At 39.7% G+C, this 18,114-nt stretch overlaps 1 protein-coding gene across 2 annotated transcripts in view; it reads right to left on the bottom strand.

The window, feature by feature from the left end:
- Positions 1-708: 708 nt before the first annotated feature.
- LOC124717073 overlaps positions 709-18,114 on the bottom strand; it is a 137,916-nt gene continuing 120,510 nt past the window's right edge. For both annotated transcript variants that reach the window (XM_047243757.1, XM_047243758.1), the window contains one exon: positions 709-5,975. In XM_047243757.1, coding sequence (XP_047099713.1) covers positions 4,028-5,975 — 1,948 coding nt within the window. In that variant the 3' untranslated portion in view covers positions 709-4,027. The remainder of the gene's footprint in view (positions 5,976-18,114) is intronic.

Genomic DNA, 18,114 nt, shown 5'->3' with positions numbered 1-18,114 from the left:
AAGGATGACAGCCAAAAACAGTTGCAGGATCAAATTTTTTATCCTGCAACTGTTTTTGGCTGTCGTACTCTACTTATAAATGTCTGATAGCATTGGTAAGCACTGGACCAATGAAGTTTGTCACTCCACTCTTTTCTTATAGTTAGAAGAATCAATCTCACCTTGAGTCAAGAAAGATTTGACTTTCTGTCTGGTATCGCTGCTATTGTGACCATATCAGCCCTGCTACAAACAAGTAAAATGGTTTAGTGCCAAAAATGGTAGAAGATACTGAACCCTGAGTTTACTCTATCGCCTTGTCAGTAATTGCACTCCCCCTTATTTATCTAATATCTGAACAGCACAGCAGGAACACTCATTCTCGACGAAATAAAGTCCACTATATACCACTGCATAACACAATTATCCCTGAGAACAATTTTCCGTATCCTTAACCTCTACAGTCATCTACAGAAAGTCTGTTCTTTTTAAAGAGTTCTTGTCACCATCATTTCACTCTTCTTCTCCTTCATTATCACTTTTTTTCTGATAACACTAAACACACCTTCAAATTTGCTAAAATAATATTATTGTTATTCTTAATGCCATTTATTATTACTATTATTATTATTCATTTTTGTTATTTGTGTTGGTAATTTTAACTGTTCTCATAATAATTTCTCAGAGGTATATGACTGAACAAGAAGTATGAATAGAATTTTGAGAATGTTTTGTACTGTTTTTTGATATATTTTGTTCCTGGTCCCAAATAGGTGAGGGTCTTAGGGACCTAATCTGGGCAGGGTAATGCACAATATAAAAATAGATTTTCTTATAAAATTATTTATAACAATTACTAATAAACAAACACAAATAAATTTTGAACTTCATTACAACATTTAGCACACATGGAGTTACATTTACACATTTCGTTGCTACTGTGCTGTACTGTGCATTACAGCTTTTGTCACACTCAACAGTTTTCTCCTTTGTGCAATTCACAAGTGTTCAATACCAAGCACTGAAGGAGATTTCACAGTTAACAATGCTTTTAAACCTCATACAAATAAATTAATACTTAAAAGTTAATGGCAATTTTTCAGCAAAGTGTAATACTTAGTACCACCAAAGAGACGTGCAGAGTTTTCTGAAAAACATCCACCAGTAAATCTATGACAAAGCAATCTGTGAGTCACATGAAACAGTAGAGTTCAAACAGATCATGGAGATATCAAAAGAAGTAAACACAAGCTGATAAAAAATAGACAGGTGTGACTACAGATGACGTTGCCTATCTTCAGTAATAATGCCTCTCTGCTTTCTGATACACATTTTGACCCTTTAATTTTCACTTGTTGCTGATTTACTAGCACTTCCTCTGTCCTAACACTCGCAACTTGACAAAGAGGATCAAGGACTGGAAAGGAGGACTCAATAGGCAACTGCTGAAAGAGCAACTATTGGTGCTGAGATTATGGAGGCTCTAGCAGGAGAACACGGTGAATTTCAGGGTTTGCAAACTGGATGTTATGCTATACGTGAAGAAAGATAAATCTGTAATCAACCTAATGGTTAGTTTGAACAAAACAGTGCTTTAATAGAGTTGGTGCCATTGGCAGTGGTGTAACCTTGCCTTCCTCTAATCTTTCAACTAACTTACCTAGCCAGTTATGAAAGGATCCAAGTTAAATGCAAACACCAAACCTTAGTGAAAAAAAAGGTAAATATGAAATGAGAAAGTTTAAGAAAATACTAATGGATGATATAGGGATCCCAGGTACATGTACCAGTGGCGTGAAATAGTATACACATTAGCTTCAGAATACTTATTCTGAACAACAAACAATCTGTGAGTTAAAAAGCTAAAATATGGGCATGGGCATGGAATGAAAACAATTGGGGACAAGAAGGATCAGGGACAAGAGTGGTGGAAGAACAAGTTTTGCCAACGAAGTGGTTTATTCATCTAGAAAGTACTGAGGAGCAGAAATAATGAGACTATTGGGACAACATAGCAGACAAACTGCTATATTGTGAACAGAATAAAGCATGGTAGATGAAGCAAGGAGGGCATAAGAATCAGGAGACCACATGCAGAGACAGAATTTCTTACAAAAACCCCAAGCCCCCGTTTAAGAAAGAAATTGACGAGAATGTAAGTGCGTTGGACAAAAATATGGAACAGCATGAGAAAAGCGTACTTGAAGATAAATGCAGATGCTAGCCCAGTCTACAGGCTGCCCTGTTGTATTTGAATACAATGGCACCTGTGCAATATCCTCAATATGTAGGAAGTGTCAGTCATGGCCAGAACACTATTTTGTATAGTTGTGTGTGTATTATGTCAGAGCTACACAAATTTGAACACATGCAAATTTTTGGTGATCAAATGGGTGTTTTTCTGTAACCAAGGTAACCAAAGCATTCGGTGTTACGAGAAGCACTGTACCGGAGATTTGTACCGCACACAGGGAAAATGGAAAAAGAGGAAGTGGTTGCAAAAGCCACTGTAAAACTGAATGTTGTACTCGCGAATCCTGTCAGCACAAAAACAACGTACAGGGAGCTTCAAAGAGGGAATTGCAGAGTGAGATGGAATTTCAAAACCACTCACCACTGATGGAAATGCCCCTAACAGGAAAACATGGCACCAAAGCCGTAAAACCAGGGTTACAGAGCAACAGAATAAAGTAATTTGGTCAGTAGACTGTTTTATACTGTTTCCAACTTCTGGCCAAGCTTACATCCCAAGAGTAAAATGTGGCATGGGTTTGGAGATGATATGGGCAGTCTTGTTCTGATTTTTCATCTGCTCCACGGCTGCTGTGCAAGGTCACATTACTGCCAACGACTATGTAACCATTTTGTCTGATCATGTGCATCACATGGTATAATGTTTGTTTCTCAGTGGTGATGCCGTGTTACAAGATGTCAGGGTCCCTGCTCCCACAGCTTCCATTGTCCAAGACTGTTTTGTGAGCGTGAAAATTAATTTTCACATCTCACCTCAACACCGCAGTCACCAGTATTACTGAGCCTTTGTGGTCTGCTTTGGAGAGAAGGGTGCACGATCACCATCCACCTAGATCGTCGCTACCTGAAGTTGCGACTAATTTGCAGAAAGAATGGCATAAGATTACTTTAAAAACCCACGCACGAGCTGTATTTATTTATTCTGAAATAACTTATTTATTCATTCCGAGATAAGTGGTAGCCATTTTGAAAGCCAGCAGATTTCCTACACCACATTAAGCATTGAAATGTGTTGCATTTTTGGTTTTTCCAATAATTTTCATCCATCCCCTGTATATATGGAGCACAATACTGAATGAAAGTGAGTTACAGACAGTGGGAATCTGCAGGATAGAAGAGAAGATATCAGCAGCTTTTTTATTTAGCCTCTTGAATTACACAATGCATTTTGTTGTGCGCGCTAATGGGTGCCAGAACGCAATCGTATTACTAAAAAATAACTACCCAAATTCTCTAGACCTTTAAACTCACTGAATATTTATGGAAACATAAATTTTACTGTGAGAAGTTTCTGATAAAAACTGCTGAATAGTTGTGGGGAGCACTACAGACGTAATGGCTCCAGATATGCTGTCCACCTCCCCCTTTTGTCCTCTCCCTACATTTCTTTTGACCTTCCCTATTTCCGCTCCTTATCAAGAGCAAAAGAGATAATAACAAAAAATTTAAATGAAAACTATCTGATACTGTTTAAGTTAGTGAAGAAATACTTACAAGTTGATCACATCAGCTCAGCATAAGATAACATATTCATACAACCTGTGTCAGTCAGATTTTTCTCACAAGTGAGTCTGTGCCGTGAAAACTGTGCAGTAGCAGAAAACCAGCAGAAAGGCATATCACTCCCCCCCCTCAAGGGCAGATAGATCACATCAGGCTAGAATCCCACACTGCATATCAGTGCTAATACAGCTCATTCTGGCATTATCATCTGTACCTGTAGGTCTCTCCTCTTTGCTGACCCTAGATTTGCAAACCCCACCTGAGAATGTCACATCTACGTCCTTGTGGAATACTAAGACACTTTCTTGTGTTTACCTCGCTTAGTAAAAACACTTACAGATGCGTTACAAGTATTGCAATAAACACGTTCATGTTGCACGATGCCATTGGAACCCTTCTTTGTAACTGTAAGATCATGGTTATGATGATGATCATAATGATCCACCCGCTTAACGTCTGTCGCAGGTGGGGGCGGAAGCATAAACTGATTATTTTGCCGAATACGTGAGACAGTCTTCACAGTTGTCGTTTGGGATCCCGAGGAATTTTCCGGCCAAACACAGTGGACGGTCTTCACAGATGTTGCCTGGGATCGGAAAGAACTTTCCAGCTGATCACGTGGGGCAGTCTCCACAGTTGTCATCTGTGATCCCGAGAAATTTCCCGGTTGAACACATGAAACAGTCTTCACAGTTGTCATCTGGGATCCTGTGAAATTTTCAGTCTTCCCAGTTGCTATTTGCGATCCAGAGGAATTTTCCAGCCGCTCATCAGTAACAGTACTAACAGGTGCAGACTGAAACCCAATCTGATGTTGCGATTGACTGGGTGTGGCATTCCCAAGAACTAGAGTCTGTGGAGTTACTGCTGGTGTGACCATAGGCTGCGATGAATTAGAATTTGGGACACCATTTGAAATCGGTGGTACAAATACAGGAAGTAGAAATGTCTCTTGACTGGGAATATTATGGGAACTCACGGGTTGGACTGCCGTCTGGACTGGTGAGGGGTTACTTACAACTGACAACTGGGAAGGTGTCGGAGCCGGTATTGCGTAGCACATTTGTCCATTTATGATCAGAGGAATGCAGAACATTTCACCTCCAGTTTGCTCGGGCATAAAATTGTTCGCAAACCCTGTGTTGGGGGCAGTTGCTGCTGAGTTTACATTATTTTGCACCACATTAGTAGGCAATTGGACAGGAGAGAGAAGAGTTGTGCCCAAGTTTGCATCATTCTGAGAACTCACTGAGAACATCCCTGGCTGCTTGTAAATATTTTTCTTCACTGTCAGCTGTTTACCTGCAGAACTGGACGCAGGTATGGCAGTATCTTGCAATGCAACAGTGTTATTAGTGCACTGTGGGTTCACTGAATTCATCACTGGTTGTGTGTATACAGCTTTCTCCATTCTAATCTGGTTGCTAGACAAGTTTCCCGCATTAAATGCTTCTTGCTTCTGTCGTTCTCCATTATTCGACGGTGACGGGCAAGGTTGTACTTCACTGTCTTCTTCGTGGAACGACCCGACAACTTCAGTGATGACAGGTGCAAAAGGTGGAGGCGAATCGTGAAGTGCATTTGTTGGAGATTCAGTCTGCGAATCATCAGTTATCGAGTTTCCATTCGCACGTGCCATCGATGATGGGGGAGACAATACGTAAGGGCTCGTACGACACAGAATGTGTGGCACTCGCGATGCTGCGCCTCGAGAAAATACCTTTGCCGTAGATGGATTGCGTACTTTCACATTTCGCTTCGACAAATTTGACTCTGTGATTTCTAGAAGATCCTTTGCGCTTTGCAGTATCTGCTGTGACCTGTAATGAGCAATGCAGTGTTTGTTCAAGTCTGTCTTCTGATAGAAAGACCTGGGGCATACTTTACATGTATACGGTTTGTACCCCGTATGAATCCTCCTGTGTATCTTCAGAGAATAAGCGGAGGTAAACATCTTGAAGCACAGAACACAGCTGTATGGCTTTTCTCCAGAGTGGGTGCGCATATGCCTCTTGAGATTGGAAGCCAAGGTGTCCGTCTTCAAGCACACCCTGCAGATGAACGGCTTTCTCCTCGGCGGGTGAGACCTCACGTGTTTGCTCACTTCTGCAGTGCAGGAGAAGGACATGGAGCAACTGCTGCAGCCATACACATCCTGCACCACACTCTCGATAACAGTCGGCTGGGGAGGAGCTACAGAAACAGTGAGTGGATTGCCACCATCGTCCTGTGCATTATACCTGAAAAGAGAGGACCCATTGTGAAAAATACAAACATTTCAAAGAGTAAGTCTGCAGGCTATCAAAGCTCATGTCAAAATGGTTCAAATGGCTCTGAGCACTATGGGACTTAACTTCCAAGGTCATCAGTCCCCTAGAACTTAGAACTAATTAAACCTAACTAACATAAGGACAGCACACACATGCATGCCCAACGTAGGATTCGAACCTGCGACCGTAGCGGTCGCACAGTTCCATCTGTAGCGCCTAGAACCGCTCCGCCACCCTGGCCGGCAAACCTGATGTCATTGAAAGTATAACTTTCTAGATTTTTTAGGCTGCATCACTCCACTTCAAAGTTCTTCGTCACAATTGACACTTCATCCCCTCTGCTAGGATCTCACTCAGAGACCTTGTGGTGTCCACCGTCAGCTGAACGTTGTGCAAGACCAGTGTCACACTCATTTACAAAAGGGAATTTTCCTGCACTTGTTCTGAAGAAGTGGAGTTATTGAGGGCAATTTTTAGGCTGCTATTGGCAGGCCATCATCATCAGACAAGTATAGCACGAACACTACAATGTGGCAGTATTATGCTGGGACGTGTTTCAGACTACGGTTGGGTAATATACCGGTAGAAGTCAGGCCTGCACTACCACGTTTACAACACTGCCAACCTTAGCAAGTATTTGTGCCACAGTCATTACCAAATGATTTGTGTACTCAGCTTTACTTTGTGCTATGTGGTACTCACTGTTTCCTTTTCTAATTTTGAAACGAGTGTCGAGGTTAATCCTGGTTCATCACAGGGTTTTAATATGATTCCCACGACAGCAGAAGTGATTGGCAATCCCTATGACTGTGCATAAGTCATGCTTTTGTAGAATGGGGTTGAGGAAGGCCGGATTTCTTCCCCTGCACCTCTCCTTCCTCTCAGGTGGTCTAAGTTTCCATTTGTCTATGCTTACGGCTGAATGACACATTAAAGTGTCCCACATTTTAGTGATGAAAGGCAGAGAAAGGGAAGTGGAGTGTTTATCAAAATATTACCATTGTGCCGCACAAGCTGGCTTCTGGTAGTTATTTGTATTCCTCACACATTTAAAACTGAGACTGAAAACTGCAGTAGCGCAGCAAGAGGACTGCAGCTACAATGTGTATTTCAACAACATACGAATGGTAGCCAAAGCAGGTAACCTCTACAGATAGTGTGTGAGAAGCAGTTGATACTTGGAAAAAAAGAAAGAAAAAAGAAAGAAATGATCCACAGAGATGATGACTATAGGCTTCCAGCTTCATGCTTTCCCACTGTCCAAGAACCAAGGAATACTAACACGTCCAAGGCAACAATAATATGTTGGTAAACGTTTCTCCTCTCTTTTTCTGCCAGATGACAATGGTCCACCAATATAGCAAGCTGTAAAATTTTACCCAATAACTCTTGCTTTTCAGAAAAGTGCAAGAAAGCTCCCTTTACTAAGTGAACGTGAAACTGTTCCTATATTATGTTCAGCTTACAGGTGACACCAGAGTAGTCCTGAACGACATCTCAGGAGAGGGGTTGAAACAACTTATGAAGAAGAAATCTGAAGAGGAACTGACATGGCCTAGCAAACTAGAAGATTTTACCTTCATGCTCAAAGACTGTCATAACATAAATGATCACAAATTGCCAAATGCAGACGGAGTTGCCATTCCGTCAGGTTCAGTCTTTTCATATCAATAAACTCTATTCTACATTATTTTATGGATTTATTTCTTCATTATGGGTGGATAGCCTCTATGAATTATTCAATACAATTTTCCACTTCTGGCTTTTACTGCACTATTTTAACATCAGCTTATGCGCCATTGTCAAGCATAAGATTCGATGTCATATTTGGGCATGGAAGTAGCCTGAAAATGCTGAAATATGACATAACATTCAATAGTTTTTAAATATCTTTGGAAAATGATGATTTGGCACAATATCTGCATGTCACTTTATTAATAAAACTACCAATTTCAGTCAACCAACAGACCATTCTCAGGCACATACATGCAATTAAAAAGACCATAACTAGGCAATTATTACAAACAAAAATCAATCAGCATATATCCATAAAACATTTGTCACGTAACCTATACTTATTTACAGGGCACGTGTCTAACGATGATGATTTGTATCTAGATAAATATTATACATTAATTGCATAAAAATTTCAGAATGCAGGGAAGTTCCCAATTTATCCATTAATCAATATATTAAAGGACTAAAGTGGTATACATTACCTGATCAAGAGTATCACGACACTTTAACCTGGAGTGTGTCCACGATTTGCCTTTATGAGGGCTCGAATGCTGCTGGAGGCACTTTCAGTGAGGTGTCTGAATGTCTCCGGAGCAATGTAAGTCCATTCTTCCTCAAGAGCCAAAGCGAGAGAAGATAGTGAGGTCAGATGCCAGGCTCCTGAGCGAAGTCGATATTCTTACTCGTACTGACTGTGCACCACGGATTCAGGTCACAACTCTGTGCCAGACAGTCCATCGCAGGAATGTTACTGTCCACCTCACAGATACTGCTTTATGGTGCGATCATTGTTATGCTAATACAGTCAGTCATTGTTCCCAAACTGCTCCTCGACTGCACGCAGTGAACAATGCTGTAAAATACGTTAATATCCTTCTTCATTTAGCATTTTCTTAACTGTGATAAGGGACAGCAGCCTAAACATGAAAAATAAACCATTACATCACCTCCTCCATACTTTACTGTCGGCATTACGCACGACAGCAGGTAACGTTCTCCAAGCATTCACCAACCCCGGACACTTTTACTCATTTGCCATAAGTACAGTGTGATTCATAACTCCCGAGTCATTTATTTCCAGTCATTCGCTGTCCAGTGGTGTTGCTCTTTAGATAACCTCAAATGTCACTTAGCACTGACTACAAAAATTTGTGGCTTATGAGAAGCTTCTCAAACATTGTATCCATTCTTTGTAACTCCCCATGCACAGTCATTGTGCTAACTGGACTACTGGCAGCACAGGTGATACCTTCTGCTGATTTCATGCAGTGTTTTACAATCACCCTCAACAATGCTCGACAGTCCTCGTCCGCAAGTATATGAAGTCTGCCCGGTTTCGGTTGAGCTGTGGTTGTTCTTTCGTTTCCCACTCTGCGATCACACCGTCGACACACGATTTGGGGAGGTTCACGAGGATTGAAATGCCCCTCATAGATTTGTTACTCAGGCGACATTCGAGGACTAGTCCACATTAAAAATCACTGAGCTCTCCTGATTCATCCGTTCTGTACAGTTTCTCTACTGCCAACACAATTTTTATATTGGCAAGCCCCACTCTCATGACACCTAGTGGTCAATTTTGCATTACATAATAGTGTCCAGATACTTTTGATCAGATAATGTGCTGCATTATGCAGGAGTAATCTTTAATGCTGCTACAATTAATCAGAAAAAATATGTTTAATCTCATTAGGCACTAAGAGGTGACTTTGGGCAACAAATTAAAAGCAGTGGATGAACTGTGATGCATACAGTGGCATGTAAGAACATCGGTCACAAGCAGTTACAGAATTGCAAGATACCCTGTAAAAGCCGCTGGGATTCAGTAACCGTGAAGCTGTGGAACTGCCAATACCGTGCTTTCAACCAAAAACACATTTTATTAAAACTTTTATCCATTCTGGATTTGGAACACTGTGACTGTCTTGTTAAAGGTTTCAGGAATTACTGCAGCCAATCGCCATTTTTTCTTCAATTCTTTATCTATTCGTGACCATCTTCGAACTGCCTAGCGATTCGTCGTCAGATGATACAATTTAGTTTGGAGTATTGTGGGGGTCGTGCATCTGTGGCAAATACAGAGATGAAAAAGTGAGCACTGCATGTGCAAAGAATATTATGATTGTAAGATTAATTTGACGGTATTACTGTTTTTATTCTTGCGGCAGGCACTGCTCTGGAAAACATAATGTGTGCTTACCACTATCGTTAAATATCCAGTGAAACAGGCACTTTTCCACTGATGGCGACTCCCACATACTTTACAAAATATAAACGAACCGACGAGTGTGGCCGTTGTTGTCTCCAAAGAGTTTTGTGGAGACAGAGAATTTTCTTTGCTCATTTTTCGTTTTGTGTGGCATTCGTAATAAAATATATATTTACTACATTACCTTCTTTATAAAAAATATTATTACTATGTTTTTACACTGCAAAATTTTCTTATGGTATTTACAAAAATCTACAACAAAGTGTTTAGGACAATATTTCTGGTAGTGAAGTTATGTTTGGCATGTTTCTCATTGCTCAATAAACAAGATTGTATACATATGGGGAGGGAAGGGGGGTCGGGAGGAAGGCAGGTGGAATGGTAGGGAGGAAGGGAGAGAGGGGGGGAGAGGGGGGGAGAGAGGGGAGAGAGGGAGGAGAGAGGGGGGAGAGGGGGGAGAGGAGAGGGGGGGGGAGAGAGAGAGAGAGAGAGAGAGAGAGAGAGAGAGAGAGAGAGAGAGAGAGAGAGAGAGAGAGAGAGACCGGGGGGGGGGGGGGTTGTGTGTGTGTGTGTGTGTAAAAAAAGAGGATGGGAGAGGATGGTGTTTAGCTGCGGTATGTGAGAGGTGGAGAATGGGTACGGCAGTGGATGAGTACAGTATTTATTAGTTTTTCAAATTTAAGTACTCTTTAAAATTTTGGAAGAATGGGTTGTTTGCTAAATCAATGTGCTCATTTAAGATGGTGTGGGGTGTTTTACTGTTATGTATGAAAATTTCTAATTCTTCCATGAGGTCCATTTTTATTCCTTTGTCTACAGTGTGTAGAATGTGGAAGTTGGTTTTTACATCTGTGATTGAATGACTATTTTGGGCTAGATGGGCTGCAAAAGTGGATCCATTTAAATTTTTTAAACGGAGTGCGTCAGTATGCTCTTTGTATCGGATTCAAAATTTCTTCCTGTCTGCCCTATCTACATCTACATGGTTACTCTGCAATTCACACTTAAGTGCCTGGCAGAGGGTTCATCAAACCATTTTCATACTACTTCTTTACCATTACACTCTTGAATGGTGCGTGGGAAAAAGGAACACCTAAATCTTTCCGTTCAAACTCTGATTTCTCTTATTTTATTATAATGTTCATTTCTCTCTATGTAGATGGGTGTCAACAAAATATTTTCGAACTTGGAAGAGAAAGTTAGTGATTGAAACCTCGCAAATAGGTCTCGCTGTGAAGGAAACCACCTTTGTTTCAGTGACTGCCACCCCAACTTGTGTATCATATCAGTGACACTCTCACCCCTATTGCGTGATAACACGAAATGAGCTGCCCTTCTTTGCACTTTTTCGATGTCCTCTGTCAATATACCTGGTAAGGATCCCATACCATGCAGAAATATCCCAGCAGAAGACGGACAAGTGTAATGTAGGCTGTCTCTTTAGTGGATTTGTCGCATCTTCTAAGTGTTTTGCCAACAAAGCGCAGTCTTTGTTTCGCCTTCCCCACAATATTATCTATGTGGTCTTTCCAATTTAAGTTGCTCATAACTGTAATTCCTAGGTATTTAGCCAAATTGACAGCCCTTAGATTTGTGCGATTTATCATTTACCCAAAATTTATCAGATTTCTTTTAGTACCCATGTGGATGACCTCACACTTTTCTTTGTTTAGTGCCAATTGCCACTTTTCACACCATATAGAAATTCTCTCTAGATCATTTTGTTATTGGAATTGATCATCTGATGATTTTACTAGACGGTAAATTAAAGCATCATCTGCAAACAATCTAAGGGGGCTGCTCAGATTATCACCTAGATCATTTATGTAAATCAGGAACAGCAGAGGGCCTTTGGAACGCCAGATGTCACTTCTGTTCTGCTCAATGATTTACCGTCTATCACTACGAACTGTGACCTCTCTCAGAGGAAATCACAAATCCAGTCAGACAACTGAGATGATACTCCATATTCACGCACTTTGATTAATAGTCGCTTGTGAGAAACGCTATCAAAAACCTTCTGGAAATCTAGGAATATGGAATCGATCTGAGGTCCCTTATCGACAGCACTCATTACTTCATGGGAATATAGAGCTAGCTGTGTTGCACAAGAAGGATATTTTCTGAATCCGTGTTGGTTATGTATCAATAAGTCATTTTCTTCAAGGTGACTCATAATGTTTGAGTACAGTATATGCTCCAAAATCCTGCTGCAAATTGAGGTCAGTGATTTGGGTCTGTAATTCAATGGGTTACTCCTATTTGCTTTCTTAAATATTGGTGTAACCTGTGCTACTTTCCAGTCTTTAGGAACAGACCTTTCGTCAAGTGAGTGGTTGTATATGATTGCTAAGAAAGACGCTATTGTGTCTGCATATTCTGAAAGGAACCTCATTGGTATGCCATCTGGAACGGAAGACTTGCCTTTCTTAAGTGATTTGAGTTGTTAAGCAACATTAAGATATCTACTTTTGTCACTCATGCTAACAGCTGTTCTGGTTTTGAATTCTGGAATATTTACTTCTTCCTTCGTGAAGGAATTACGGGAAACTGTATTTAGTGACTCTGCTTTAGTGGCACTATCATCGGTAACATTTCCATCGCTATCGTGCAGTAATGGTATTGACTGTTTTTTTGCCACTTGTGTACTTTACATATGACCAGAATCTCTTTGGGTTTTGTACAATATTTTGAGACAATGTTTCATTGTGGAAACTATTAAAAGCATCTCTCATTGATGTCTGCACTAAATTTTGAACTTCTGTGAAACTTAGCCAATCTTGGGGATTTTGCATTATTCTGAATTTGGTAAGCTTTTTTCATTGCTTCTGCAACAGTGTTCTGATGTGTTTTGTGTACCATGGTGGATCAGTCCCATTTCTTATTAACTTATGTGGTATGAAACTATCTATTGCTGTTGATACTGTATCTCTGAATTTGAGCCATATATGGTCTAAACTTACACAATCAGCTTGGAAGGAGTGGAGATTCTCTCTTAGGAAGGCATCAAATGAATTTTTATCTGCTGTTTTAAATAGATATATTTTGCATTTATTTTTAGTGGTTTTGGTTGATATGGTTTTAAGCCTCGCTACAAGAAGTGGAGTTATTGAGGGCAATTTTTAGGCTGCTATTGGCAGGCCATCATCATCAGACAAGTATAGCACGAACACTACAATGTGGCAGTATTATGCTGGGACGTGTTTCAGACTACGGTTGGGTAATATACCGGTAGAAGTCAGGCCTGCACTACCACGTTTACAACACTGCCAACCTTAGCAAGTATTTGTGCCACAGTCATTACCAAATGATTTGTGTACTCAGCTTTACTTTGTGCTATGTGGTACTCACTGTTTCCTTTTCTAATTTTGAAACGAGTGTCGAGGTTAATCCTGGTTCATCACAGGGTTTTAATATGATTCCCACGACAGCAGAAGTGATTGGCAATCCCTATGACTGTGCATAAGTCAAGCTTTTGCAGATTGGGGTTGAGGAAGGCAGGATTTCATCCCCTGCACCTTTCTTTCCTCTCAGGTGGTCTAAGTTTCCATTTGTCTATGCTCACGGCTGAATGACACATTAAACTGTCCCACATTTTAGCGATGAAAGGCAGAGAAAGGGAAGTGGAGCGTTTATCAAAATATTACCATTGTGCCGCACAAGCTGGCTTCTGGTAGTTATTTGTATTCCCCACACATTTAAAACTGAGACTGAAAACTGCAGTAGTGCAGCAAGAGGACTGCAGCTACAATATGTATTTCAACAACATACGAATGGTAGCCAAAGCAGGTAACCTCTACAGATAGTGTGTGAGAAGCAGTTGATACTTGGAAAAAAAGAAAGAAATGATCCACATAGATGATGACTATAGGCTTCCAGCTTCATGCTTTCCCACTGTCCAAGAAGCAAGGAATACTAACACCTCCAAGGCAACAATAATATGTTGGTAAACGTTTCTCCTCTCTTTTTCTGCCAGATGACAATGGTCCACCAATATAGCAAGCTGTAAAATTTTACCCAATAACTCTTGCTTTTCAGAAAAGTGCAAGAAAGCTCCCTTCTTCTCTCTCCTGTCCAGTTGCCTTGTGTTCACTAATCCCAGTATCCGACATGATGCTCTCTATTAGATCAGGATTATTTGTGGCTAAGAGGTCAAGTGTGTTTTTGCAACCATTTACAGTTCGTGTGGGCTCATGAACTAATTGTTCGAAGTAATTCTCAGAGAAAGCATTTAGTACAATTTCGGAAGATGTTTTCTGTCTTCCACTGGCTTTGAACAACATGTATTTTCGCCTACAAATCAAGAGTAGATTGAAGTCTCCACCAATTATAACTTTATGACTGGGGTACTTATTTGTAATGAGATTCAAGTTTTCTTTGAACCGTTCAGCTATTGTATCATCTGAGTCAGGGGGATCAGTAGAAGGAGCCAATTATTACTTTGGTACAGCTGTTGAGTATAGCCTCTACCCATAGTAATGTGCAGGAACTATCTATTTCAACTTCACTACAAGATAAACTACTACCAACAGACACAAACACACCACCACCTACTTTATTTAATCTATCCTTTCCGAACACAGTTTACGCCTCTGTAAAAATTTCGGCAGAATTTATCTCCAGCTTTAGCCAGCTTTCTGTTCCTATAACGATTTCAGCTTCAGTGCTTTCTATCAGCACTTGAAGCTCTGGTACTTTTCCAACACAGCTACGATAATTTACAACTACAATACCGACTATTGCTTGGTCGATTCTCATCGTTTCTTTGCCCAGTACCCTTTGAGACTGGAGCCCTTTTTGATTTTTCCCGAGACTGTCTAACCTAAAAAACTGCCCAGTCCATGCCACACTGTCCCTGCTACCCGTGTAGCTGCCTCCTGTGTGTAGTGGACACCTGACCTATTTAGCCGAACCTGAAACCCCACCACCCTATGGCACAAGTCGAGGAATCTGCAGCCTACATGATCGAAGAACCGTCTGTAGCAGCAAGAATAGCTATTACAAGTTAATTTGCATATACCTGATTTGTGATATAGTGGGCTGGTTGTTTTAATGTTGTAAATTATTTTGTTTTGTATTTTGTTGTTTGTGTGGAAACTGATTTTGACTTTGTGTGGTTAAATAGTTTTGCAAATTGATATGATTCATTACCAAGGAAAGGCATACAGATATATTTAGTTTCTTCTGGTACTGAGGAAACGTTTGTTGATGGTTTTTGCTTAGTTTTCATTTTTGCATCTAGTCTGTCAACTATGGTTAGGCCATAAGCATTATTGTGGGCTATTGTTTTTAAAATGTTTAGTTCCTTGGTTTTTACAGCAGGTTCAGCATGAATTTTGTTTGCACGGTTGAGTGCTGATCTGAAAAATGCTAGTCCATGCTGATTTGGGTGGCATGGTGTATTATTTCTAACAACATCTGTTGTGGTGGGTTTCCTGTAAATTTTGAATTTGTATTTGGTGTTGTGACATGTTATGTTTAAGCCAAGAAAATTAATTCCCTGTTGTGTTTGGTGTTCAACAGTAAACTGTATTTTGGGATGTATATTATTTAGTTTAGTGGCTAAGTTTTCTATATCAGTTGTTCCACGGTATATTATCAATGTGTCATCAACATAGCATTTGTAATAAATGACTCTGTCTTTTTCCATTGGATTATCTTTAAAGAATTTGTTTTCCAGGTCCTTAATATAGATGTCAGCTAGTAGGCCAGCTAAACTATTGCCCATTGCTAAACCGTCTTTCTGAATATAGATTTTGTTATTAAAGGAAGAGTAATTGTGAGATAACACTAATTCAAGTAAATCCATCAGTTCATAGATTTCTACATTACTTAGCTTATTATAATGCAATAAGTTGTCTTTGATTGTTTGGAGTGTTTCTGTTACAGCATAGCAAGTAGAAGTCTACTCGCTATGGTTACAGGTATGTTGGTGTACAGGTTTATTATGTAGAATGATGTACATTTTGCTGTTGTGGGAATAGTGATATCTTTTACGCAGTCACTTAGTTCATAGCTGTTCAATATGAAGTAGTTGTTTGTAATGTGTAGGATTTACTGAGAATTTCATGAAGTTTTTTGTTTATTTTGTATCCAGAACTGTTATAGAGTTGTTTATTGTGTGTAGTGGGTGGGCTTGTTTATGAACCTTGGGTTGTGATCTGGGCTTTTGAGCTGTTGGGTTCATTATTACGCAGTGTTTGGCTTCAGTAGTTGTTAGGAGGAGGTTGCAGATCTTTAATAAGTTTTTTATTTTATTTTGGTATTTTGGGGTAGGATCAGATTCTAGTTCAGTTATGTTGTTATTTTTAAAAAATTCTGATGTTTTGTTAATGTACTCTGATTCATACATTAATACAGCTGTATTGCTTTTTTCAGCTTTAACCACAAAAGCATTATTATCAACTAGTTTTTTATTAATTTGTTTTAATGTTGTAACCTCATTACGAGTAATATTGTGGAGTTTTTTTGTTTTCATGATTTTCTTTATTATTTTGGTCATTTTCATTTAGTTTTGCTGATAGGCAGGCTACCTTAATGTCAGTTATTAGGTCTTTGACAGTGTTTTCATCAAGTTTGGTGGAAATATCGTGTTTTTGTCCTTTATTTAGCAAATTTAGTTGTGTGTTGTTGAAATGAAAGTTTGATGTGTTTACCACTCTCTCAGAAAAATTATGTTTTCCATCAGGTAAGTTGGAGTAAGAGTTGGTGGATTTTTTGGCAATGAGCTTTGAGAGCTTTTCCTTTTGCTTAGATGAACTTTTCAACATTTCTTTATCAACAGATTGTTGAACTAACTCTATGAATGTTACCATTTGGGACAGCATAAGGTGATTGCTTAACTCTAAGTGCAGCCTGTAGATGTCTTTGTTGAGTAAGTCTTTTAGTTTATAATGAGACCTAATTACATTTTTGATCTATGTGCCTTCACATCTGCTTTTAGCTGCCTGAGCTGATTTACTCTGGTCATTGATTACAACTTTGACAAAATTAGGTGTAATGTTTTGTAATATGCACTGCTTATTGAATTGAATAGCAAGAATAGTTTTCAATAACTTCAGTTTACATTTTCTGTATGTGTTCGTTGTTCCTTTTACCAGGATAGGTAGCAAAATACAACTATTATCCATTCTGGATTTGGAACACTGTGACTGTTCTGTTAGAGGTTTCAGGAATTACTGCAACCAATCGCCATTTCTTCTTCAATTTTTTATTTTTTCATGACCGGTTTTGAATCGCCTGGGGATTCATCATCAGATGATAAAATTTAGTTTGGAGTATTGTGGGGGTCGTGCATCTGTGCCGAATACAGAGACAAAAAAGTGAGCACTGTATGTGGAAAGAATATTACGATTGTAAGATTAATTTGATGGAATTAGTCACTGTTTTTTATTCTTGTGGGAGGTACTGCTGTGGAAAACACAATTGGTGCTTACCACTATAGTTAAATATCAAGTGAAACAGGCACTTTTCCACTGACGGCGACACACACATATTTTACAAAATATAAACAAACCAAAGAGTGTGGCCGTTGTCTCCAAAGAGTTTTGTGGAGGCAGAGAATTTTCTTTGCTCAAATTTTCGTTTTGTGTGGCATTCATAATAAAATATTTATTTATTACATTACTTTCTTTATAAAAATTATTATGTTTTTACCCTGCAAAAGCTTCTTATGCTATTTACAAAACCTACAACAAAGTGTTTAGGACAATACTTGTGGTAGGGAAGTTATGTTTGGCATGTTTCTCACTGCTCAATAAACAGGATAGTATACATATGGGAAGGGAGGAAGGCGGGATGGAGGGATGGGAGGGGAGGAGGGGAAAGGGTGGGGGGAGAGAAGGGGGGCGGGAGAGAGAGAGAGAGAGAGAGAGAGAGAGAGAGAGAGAGAGAGAGGTAGAGGTAGGGTGTGTGTGTGTGTGTGTGTGTGTGTGTGTGTGTGTGTGTGTGTGTAAAAAGAGGTAGAGAGGATGGTGTTTAGGTGTGGTATGAGTGAGGCAGGGAATGGTTACAGAAGTGGATGAGTACAGTATTTATTAGTTTTTCAAATTTCTTGACTTAAACATAACATGTAACAACACCAAACACAAATTCAAAATTTACAGAAAACCCACCACAACAGATGTTGTTATACCACCCAAATCAGTATAAAATAGCATTTTT

The sequence above is a fragment of the Schistocerca piceifrons genome, chromosome 9, assembly GCF_021461385.2.
Source record: "Schistocerca piceifrons isolate TAMUIC-IGC-003096 chromosome 9, iqSchPice1.1, whole genome shotgun sequence".
Lineage (NCBI taxonomy): Eukaryota > Metazoa > Arthropoda > Insecta > Orthoptera > Acrididae > Schistocerca > Schistocerca piceifrons.
This window is presented reverse-complemented; position numbering and strand designations above follow the sequence as displayed.